The following is a 9,117-nucleotide window of genomic DNA, read 5'->3' as shown; positions in this document are numbered from 1 at the left end:
GACACGATTGAGTCCTGTTCTCCCCAAGTCAAAGCTGTTAGATCACTAGTGGCTAGCTTGGTAATGATGACACTGACGGTCATAGATACTGTTATATGTTGTCGGTATGTAGACGTGGCTAATGTTTGTATGGTTTTTGACACGATTTTTCATGTAAATTGAGTTAATTCTTTTCTTATTGTTAATATAAGCTAAATAAAATTCCAAATCTTTCAGAAAAAAATGTAATGGACCTTTCACGTTACTCGCGGAATGGTATATGTTGGTCCCAAAGGGACATGCATGTGTTTTGTTCTAGGGTTGAATTGGATTTGGTTAAGACAAGCCCATTTTTCACGTGTGTTTGGTTTTGAGATTAGCTCGATTGGATTCACCCCACACTGGAATACTCCAGAAAATGTGTGTTCGATCTGCCCGCTCAAACGAAGAAACTAGCTCGACCTAATTCTTCGTTGCGCGCGGCTTGAGCGAGTGGGGTCAGTCCACCTATTGCGGCGCGACAGCGACACAATCTATGCGACCAGTAGCGATGGTCTGGGCAAGTGGGGGGGGGGGGCATCACGCTTGGTGCAGTGGCAACGACGTGATCTAATCAAGCAGCAGCGGTGACCTAGGAAGATCGCCTGAGCAAGCAGGGCGATGCACATGGCAGGGAGGTGGTGAAGTGACCTAGGTGACGGAGGCAGCGCGCATGGCTGAGCGGGAGCGGCTGTGCAACCTAGGCATACAGGGTGACGGTGGCGCAGCTTGGTGAGGCAAGCATGGTGGCAGTGTGATGAGGACATCACTCCTTCTATTGATCCTCCAACCTCTATGCAAGGTTCAATGACTAGAGCTCAGATATGACAATTTAATCTAGAGGTGAGCTTATCCTTAAGCGATCCTTTTCATCGTTCTGAGAATATATTAATACCTAGTGATGTTATCATGCTTAGGAACATTGTAGATGATCATGAAGTACATGGAGAGAGGTAAGAAGACGGAGAAGACCAGAAAGGATGTCCAAGTCAAGCGAGAGGTCCAATCCAATTGAAGTTCATGTCTGCTTCGGCCTACAAGGGCCAGCCTGTAGTAAAAATCGACGCCCGGGACGCATACGAACCGTGCGATAAACACCTTTTTGGCACTTTCCATGTTTGTGCTATGTGCGCATCTTAGTGCTGCGGTGCTTGGCTATCTTTTGCGGCAACATATTTCTTGCTCTAATTGCCTCAGTTTTTATCCAAGCTGAGTTTTTCCCCGGATGACCTAGGAGAGCCAAAATTATCTCACTATAACAAACAAGGTTATCCTTAGGCCTATTCGCTTGAATTTATCAGCCGGCTTATCAGCTATAATCTATAGTATTTTTCTCTCACAACAAAACAGTTTCAGCCGGCTTTAATACCAGTCGAACAGGCCCCTTACCTGGCTAAGGCCCTGATTAGTTTCCAAAAATTTTCACCCAAAAGTATCACATCGAATCTTGCGGCACATGCATGGAGTACTAAATGTAGACGAAAAAAAACTAATTGCACAGTTCTCGGCAAAACCGTGAGACGAATCTTTTAAGCCTAATTAGTCCATGAAAAGCCTTAAGTACTACAGTACCCACATGTGCTAATGACCGATTAATTAGTATCATTAGATTCGTCTCGCAGTTTCCTGATGGGTTCTATAATTTATTTTTTTATTAGTATCAAAAACCCCTCCCGACATCTTTCCGACACATCGATGTGACATAAAAAAATTTTCATTGCGGTGAACTAAACACACCCTAAGAAAGGCTAGGCAAAAACCGGCTGTCCATCCATCCAAAAGTTCCAAACGTGTCGTAGGTATTCGTATTCGAGGAGGAAGGACAATGCAGTACAGTAGCAAGCAGCATCTATCAGAGCGTCTCCTGTGGCCAACCACAGGCTGACACGCACGCCAGCCAACGTCGCGATTAAAAAAAGGGCCACAGAGATGACACCCTCCGCCGCAGCAGGCAGCAAAGGATCCGCCCCGCCCCCAATGCCCCAACACGAATATTTATTGCGCCCACCCCTTGCCTGCAGGAGCCAGACAGCCCCACCCAGCCCGAACCCCCTTCGTCCCCTCCCGCTCCCATCCGGCCCAAGCCCAGCCCACCCAGCCCGCCCGCCCGCCCGCCTATAGTAGTGAAATAATTGCGCCCCCTCCCTTCCCGCGGTCGCCTCACTCACCGCGGTAATCTCACCGCCGGCTTCAAGCCGAGCAAGCGACCAACAAGCTGCTCACACACAGAACACACAAACGCACCACCACCACGACGCCGCGGGCGAAGTGACGTCGCGTTCGGCTCCCTCATAAATCTCGCTCCCCCTTCTCTCTCCACCCGAGCCCAGCAGTAAAAAATTTGGGGGAGGTGAAGCGAGCGGAGCAGGAGGAGGGAGAGAGAGAGAGGGGGAACGACGAAGTCGGCCGCGGCGAAATCGGAGGGGAATTCGGGGGGGCGGGGCTCGGTCCGGCCGGGAATTCGCGCGATTCGGGCGCGGGTTTGCGGGAGCGGAGGGTGAGCGCGCGCGCGGATGTGAAGATCTGGTGCTCGGGATGACTTCCTCGGCGGCGGCCGCCGCCCAGGCGGCGGGAGGTGGAGGAGGAGGCGGCGAGGGGGAGGCCGGTGCCATTGCTGCGGCGCGAGGTGAGTCGTGGTGCTCTCTTGGTGTGCGTCTCCGTGTGTTTGGGTTCTCAGCGGGTTTTGACGTGGGCCTTTGGCTGGGCCTGTGTGCTCGCTCTCTCCTCCCTCGCAGGCGGAGGTGGCGGCGGAGGCGGAACGGAGGACGGCATGTACACGGAGCTCTGGAACCTCTGCGCCGGCCCGCTGGTCACGGTGCCCAGGGTCGGGGACAAGGTCTACTACTTCCCGCAGGGCCATATCGAGCAGGTGAGCTGCCCAATTCGAGTATCCTCTTCAGGCCGCCTCTTCCGCCTCTACGATTTCGCGTCGGGACTTCCGTTTCGCGCGGTTGTTTCCAGGTTTCGTTGTGTGTGGCGTCTCCGGTGACCAGCCAGGGTGGTGTTTCTGCGGGCCTGTTCAGCGGAATTCCGCTTCTCATGGCGCAATTCTTTTCGCGAGAGCTGTTCTCGTGGGACTGTGGAGGGTTTTGCACCATTTCGTCCACTTTTGGGTCCTGCTGCGGTGCCTCCAGTCTTGGTGGGTTCACTGGCCTGCCGGCGAATCAAGCGGAGTTTACTTAGTCGGCTCCGAAAATTTAGGCTTCCGCGTCTAAATTTAGCTGTACTGGTGTAAATTCTTGATTTCCCTCATAATTTGGCAGGCTTGTTATTGGCTTAGCGCGATCTTTGCTTTACTTTTGCACTCGAGCTCGGAGATGGTCGCCGAGTTGTTCCTGTTGCTCAACCACGCTCTCGTTTGGGAAAATATTAGCTTCACATGTGCCTTCTCTGTGTTATGCCGTGATTTATTCTCTGTATTTTTTTTCCAGTTTATTTGTAGGAAATTTCAATCAGTGGTTGTCATTACATCAGGCTTCTGCCTTGTTAACTTAGCGGATTTATCGATTCCTTCATTATCACTTGTGATCAGCTGCTCGGCTCCGAGTTCTGGCTATTTGGTGGAGTAATTTGTCAGCTAAATTATTCTTGTGGATTTCAGGTGGAGGCATCGACCAACCAGGTGGCTGAGCAGCACATGCAACTCTACAATCTCCCATGGAAGATCCTGTGTGAGGTTATGAATGTTGAATTGAAGGTACTTAAACCGCCTCTTGTTGCAAATGTGACCTCTGCCTTTCAACCAATATGTGTGCTTGATTGATGCCAATTTGTCGGGCAGGCTGAGCTGGACAATGATGAGGTTTATGCCCAGCTCACTCTGCTACCTGAATCGAAGGTGAGTGATGTTTTTAGCTGTCGCACTCTGCTCCATCTGAATCTTGATATGAAGCGTCTAAACTAGCACCATTTGTGCATCTGGCCCTGATGTAGCAGCCAGAGGAGAATGGCTCTAGTGAGGAGGAGATGCCTGATGCACCTCCTGCTGCACTTGCAAGGCCACGTGTGCACTCCTTCTGCAAGACATTGACAGCCTCTGACACCAGCACACATGGTGGTTTCTCGGTGCTGCGACGCCATGCAGATGAATGCCTTCCACCGCTGGTTAGCTTGCTGGATCGTTAACTTGATGTTGCCAATACAGCAGTTGTAGGTTTGTTATTTGTTGCTTTAGTGGTAGTGGTAATCTTTGCTTTGGCTTCATGTTCAGGATATGAGCCGTCAACCTCCAACACAAGAGCTTGTGGCCAAGGATCTGCATGGTGTGGAATGGCGCTTTCGCCACATATTCAGAGGTGATCGCTCAACATCTTTGTTATTTGATCATATTCCAAGGACTTGTAGTCCTCTTTGCTCATTTGCACCAGTATGCAAGAGTTGCAGACATGGCGCCAGTTTCTGTTTGTTTGTACAGTGTATAAAGAGTTCTTGTGTGCATTAATGACTCCTTAACTTGATCTTAAATTGGTTTAAATGTGCTTCCAGGTACAATGTGTATGCATTATCTTACCTCACTGGCTTCATTGTGGGGGACCAACTTGTGTTTCCATCGTGTGTATTTTGGTTTCTTTCCATGGGCGTGCATTTGATGATGCCAGGATAACCATTTAGTTTTGTCAGTCAATGCATCATCTTACACACTTTAGTTTTGTATAGGACAAGTAATTATTATCACATCTTTTTGACATGTTAGTTGAGCCAACTAATAAATTTTGTGCTCAGTTCATGTTTGACAGCAGATTGTTAGAATGGAGTTGTTGGATCCTTGTTGAAATAATTTCATGTATGTTTCTGCTACTTTAGGACAACCACGAAGGCATCTTTTGCAGAGTGGTTGGAGTGTTTTTGTTAGTGCCAAGCGTCTTGTCACTGGGGATGCCTTCATCTTTCTAAGGTATGTTTTTGTGACAATGATTAACTTTTGCTATGAGGCTTTTGATCAGACTTGTTGCTGGGTATAACCCCCCACCCCCCACCCCCCAACTGCATAATAAGTATATGTTCATGAATGATGTGTGCAGAGGTGACAATGGGGAGCTGCGTGTAGGAGTCAGGCGTGCCATGAGGCAGCAAGCAAATGTTCCGTCTTCAGTAATATCAAGCCACAGCATGCATCTTGGTGTTCTTGCTACAGCATGGCATGCTGTTAACACTGGGACCATGTTCACTGTGTACTACAAACCTAGGTTTGTGCTAAACAAGCCTTGTGCTATTTTATTTCTGATCTAATCTGCAGTGCTTTCATTTAATACAATTGTCTTCTGAATTACTGTTCTCAGGACAAGTCCAGCTGAGTTTGTTGTCCCCTGTGATCGCTATATGGAATCACTGAAACGAAATTACCCTATAGGGATGAGATTTAAAATGAGGTTTGAAGGTGAAGAGGCTCCAGAGCAAAGGTAAGCAATTTTCTGGTGCAATAGTAGATATTTTCTGCTTCACATAGTTGATTCCTCTATTAAAATTGACCTGAAACATTATATTTCTGTACAATTAGGTTCACTGGGACGATTGTCGGAAATGTGGATCCTGAACAAGCTGGATGGGCTGAATCTAAATGGCGTTACCTCAAGGTATTACCCCTTATCAATGACTTGTTTCGTGAACGTTGTTGTGATGTGCTTTCTTGTTATCCAGGTGAGGTGGGATGAAGCTTCCTCCATTCCACGTCCTGAAAGGGTTTCTCCCTGGCAAATAGAACCTGCAGTCAGCCCTCCCCCTGTCAATCCGCTTCCAGTGCACAGACCCAAGAGGCCTCGCTCTAATGCTGTAGCTTCTCTGCCTGAGTCTTCAGCTCCAACAAAAGAAGGTTTGACTTTGTCGTGCGTGCAAAAACTTGTACTCCCTCCATTCCAAATTATAAGTTGTTTTGGCTTTTTTATTAGATACATAACTTTTGCTGTGTATCTAGACAACCTATATCTAGGTGCATAGCAAAAGCTATGTATCTAGAAAAAGCCAAAATGACTTATAATTTGGAAGGGAGGGAGTAGGATGTATGGTTATCTTACTAATGCATGTGTTTTACCCCATTCTAGCTGCTCCGAAGGTCACATTAGAGACTCAACAACATGCCCTGCAAAGGTCCTTGCAGACCCAGGATAATGTGGCCCCGAAAAGTGGTTTTGGTGATAACAGTGAGTTGGACGCTGCTCATAAGTCAGGCCTGCGACCATCAGGGTTTGATTTGGAGAAGAGCACCATTGGCATGCAGAGGAAGCTGGGTTCAGATAGTTGGATGCATATGAACAGACCTGAGGGTTACAATGAAATGTTATCTGGATATCAACAACCTAATAGAGAAGTACAGAATCCGCAGGGTTTCTGTTCTTTAACTGATCAGATTGCTGCCGGTCGTCCTAATTTCTGGCACACCGTAAATGCTCATTATCAAGACCAGCAAGGCAATCACAATCTGTTCCCTGGTTCATGGTCCATGATGCCTTCAAGTACTGGCTTTGGGTTGAACAAAAAGAGCTATCCAATGATACAGGAAGTTGGTGGGTTTTCTCAGAGTTCTACAAATACCAAGTTTGGGAATGGAGTTTATGCTGCACTACCTAGCCATGGCATTGATCAATACTCATCTGGATGGTTTGGGCACATGATGCCTGGTGCTCGCATGGACGATGCGCAGCCACGCGTGATTAAGCCTCAACCTTTGGTCCTTGCTCATGGTGAAGCTCAGAAAATGAAAGGCAATTCATGCAAGCTTTTTGGAATTCACCTTGACAGCCCAGCCAAATCTGAACCTTTGAAGTCTCCACCAAGTGTTGCTTATGACGGGATGCCACAAACTCCAGCAGCAGCTGAATGGCAGATGGTTGACGCAATTGAAGCAGACAAATGTTCTGACCCACTTAAGACGCCAAAGCAACTTGATGCTACACAGGTAGATCCTATTGCAGAGAAATGTCCACAAGTTTCAAGAGGCACACAGTGCAAGTCACAAGGTGGATCAACTAGGAGCTGCAAGAAGGTGTGTTTGTCTTGTTACTGTAGCAAACATCTTCTCTTTTTAATCTCTGACGAAGTCTGTTGAATGAAGGCAGAATTGTAGTTACCTGTAAATCCTTGTTACATATAGTGCTCCGACTATTCTCTTTTTTAGTTTTCTACCAGGGACATGTCTAGTAAAGATTGCTTCTGAAGTACCCTTTGATATGTTTGTTTGCAATGTTCCAAAGCGAGACTAACTTCCAAAGCCTGCTAATTTCCTAAGGCAACATGCAGACATAACTAAATTTCCATTACTTGCATATTACTCCTTGTTTGGAACTGCATGGTAGATACCATCTGACTGCTGTGGCTGTATGCACTATCTAAGCACATATACTTGTATCTTACTCCTTGTCTGGAACTGCATGGTAGGTGTGGTCTGAATGCTGTGGCTGTATGCACTAGGCATATATGCAGTACTTTTTACAGAAATATACTTATTTGGTTCATGCACGATGTCTGTTCATTTCAGGTCCACAAGCAAGGAATCGCGCTTGGCAGGTCTGTGGATCTTACAAAGTTCAATGGCTACACGGAATTGATTGCTGAGCTGGATGAGATGTTTGACTTCAATGGTGAGCTGAAAGGTTCTAACAAGGAATGGATGGTTGTGTACACCGACAGTGAAGGTGATATGATGCTGGTTGGGGATGATCCCTGGAAGTGAGTAACTGTTGAATATTCCCCTTGTCTTCTTGGTCGATTTATGTAAGCCAAAATCTTGATTTTGCCCCTGTTTGACTGGGCAGTGAGTTCTGCAACATAGTCCACAAGATCTTCATCTACACAAGGGAGGAGGTCCAGCGGATGAATCCGGGCACCCTGAACTCAAGGTCGGAGGACAGCCTTGCTAATTCCATGGAAAGGGGCTCTGCTGCTAGGGAGACACCTGGCAGCCTATCCGCCTCGTCCCTTAACTCCGAGAACTGCTAATGCCTTTGCAGCTGGTAATGCAATCCACTTCACTAGTAGCAGCTGCGCCTAGTCTTGATTATAATTCTGAACGATCGTTATACTGTCCATCATTAGTTCCACAATTCTCTGCCTGTTTGTAGTTCGTTTGGCAGGTCGTCTGAAGTAACAATGGAGAGGAAAAGGCAAATGTATCCATAGGTGTCCTAGTGGAGCTTAATGCTTTTCTTTTTTATATGCATTGGACGAGCCCATAGTACCCTAGTATTTATAGATGGTGCTCGTCCTGGTTGTTGGTCTAAGTTGAACCCTCTTATTCGCTGCTGTTTTGGTTTCTCCTTTTGGTGAGGTAAGTTGGTTGGTTCGCTTGTCGTACCACCTAATGTATGCGTAGCAAACTAAGCGAAGCCCTCCCGCGCTTTCCCTTGGCACTAAGCGTTGTACATAGCTGCCCACCTGCATCAATCAAGTCTAATATATCATCTGTGTAATCGTCACTGCTGGGTCCCGTGCTTTAAAGTCTTGCCGTTGTGTTGCTGTTTGGAGTTGGGAGTCATGCCGTTCCTCCCTCCCCCATCTTGGATTGTTGTTTCTTGTTTGTGTAGGTCCTGAAATCAGAGCCTGCACATCGTGTTTCGTTGTAGTTTGAGTCTAGTTTGCACTTGCAGAATTGGGGCCTTCATCTTTTTCCTGCTGGTGCAGTGATTGACCAATCATGCTCTCTTTCAGCTTAAGGTTCCAGTTTGTTGTGCCGCAGCCCTTTCTTCGTTCTTGGCCGTGGGTGTATTGATTAGCTCAATGTTATCATGGTGTTGTGATCCTGGTGGGTTTTGTTGGGGACTAGGAAGGCACTTGATAGCCACGATGTTGTTGCCCCCCCCCCCCCCCCCCCGGGCGATGATGATGCGTCTTGGTGGCGCGGCGGTGCGAGGTGGCAGTTCGGGTGGAGGGGATGATGTCCCTAACCCTAATGTGACGGACCTTCTGTGGCGGCTTAACTTGACGTTGGAAGAAGAGGCTGTGGTGGATTTCACTGATGATGAAGAACTGGAGGAGCCGACACCAGTGGAGTGGGTGATCGTTGGGAAGGTACACTCGCCGATGCCGGTCCATGTGAACACTGTGTGATCGGCGATGAAGCCCGCGTGGGGAAACCCGCTTGGACTCAAACTCTGGGCGATCGGAGAG

General features: G+C 47.8%; 1 protein-coding gene across 4 annotated transcripts; it reads left to right on the top strand.

Moving 5' to 3' along the window:
• The first annotated feature begins 2,176 nt into the window (after positions 1-2,176).
• Positions 2,177-8,426, top strand: LOC136486869 (auxin response factor 23-like). 4 transcript variants are annotated; one of them, XM_066483929.1, is made up of 15 exons: positions 2,177-2,644; positions 2,754-2,887; positions 3,620-3,715; positions 3,800-3,856; positions 3,952-4,122; positions 4,229-4,313; positions 4,822-4,912; positions 5,040-5,204; positions 5,298-5,417; positions 5,516-5,591; positions 5,656-5,827; positions 6,057-6,997; positions 7,490-7,680; positions 7,767-7,964; positions 8,085-8,426. In XM_066483929.1, exons 1-14 carry the CDS (start codon positions 2,554-2,556, stop codon positions 7,948-7,950), a joined length of 2,574 nt encoding a protein of 857 aa, XP_066340026.1. In that variant the 5' UTR covers positions 2,177-2,553; the 3' UTR covers positions 7,951-7,964; positions 8,085-8,426. The 4 variants fall into 4 exon arrangements, with proteins under 4 accessions (XP_066340026.1, XP_066340025.1, XP_066340028.1 ...); XM_066483928.1 differs by having other exon boundaries at positions 8,073-8,426; XM_066483931.1 differs by having other exon boundaries at positions 2,178-2,644; positions 3,955-4,122; positions 7,767-8,426.
• The last annotated feature ends 691 nt before the right edge of the window (positions 8,427-9,117 follow it).

This window comes from Miscanthus floridulus, chromosome 10 (assembly GCF_019320115.1).
Source record: "Miscanthus floridulus cultivar M001 chromosome 10, ASM1932011v1, whole genome shotgun sequence".
Classification (NCBI taxonomy): domain Eukaryota; kingdom Viridiplantae; phylum Streptophyta; class Magnoliopsida; order Poales; family Poaceae; genus Miscanthus; species Miscanthus floridulus.
Note: the sequence above shows the minus strand (reverse complement) of the source record. Positions and strands in the feature narration are given on the sequence as shown.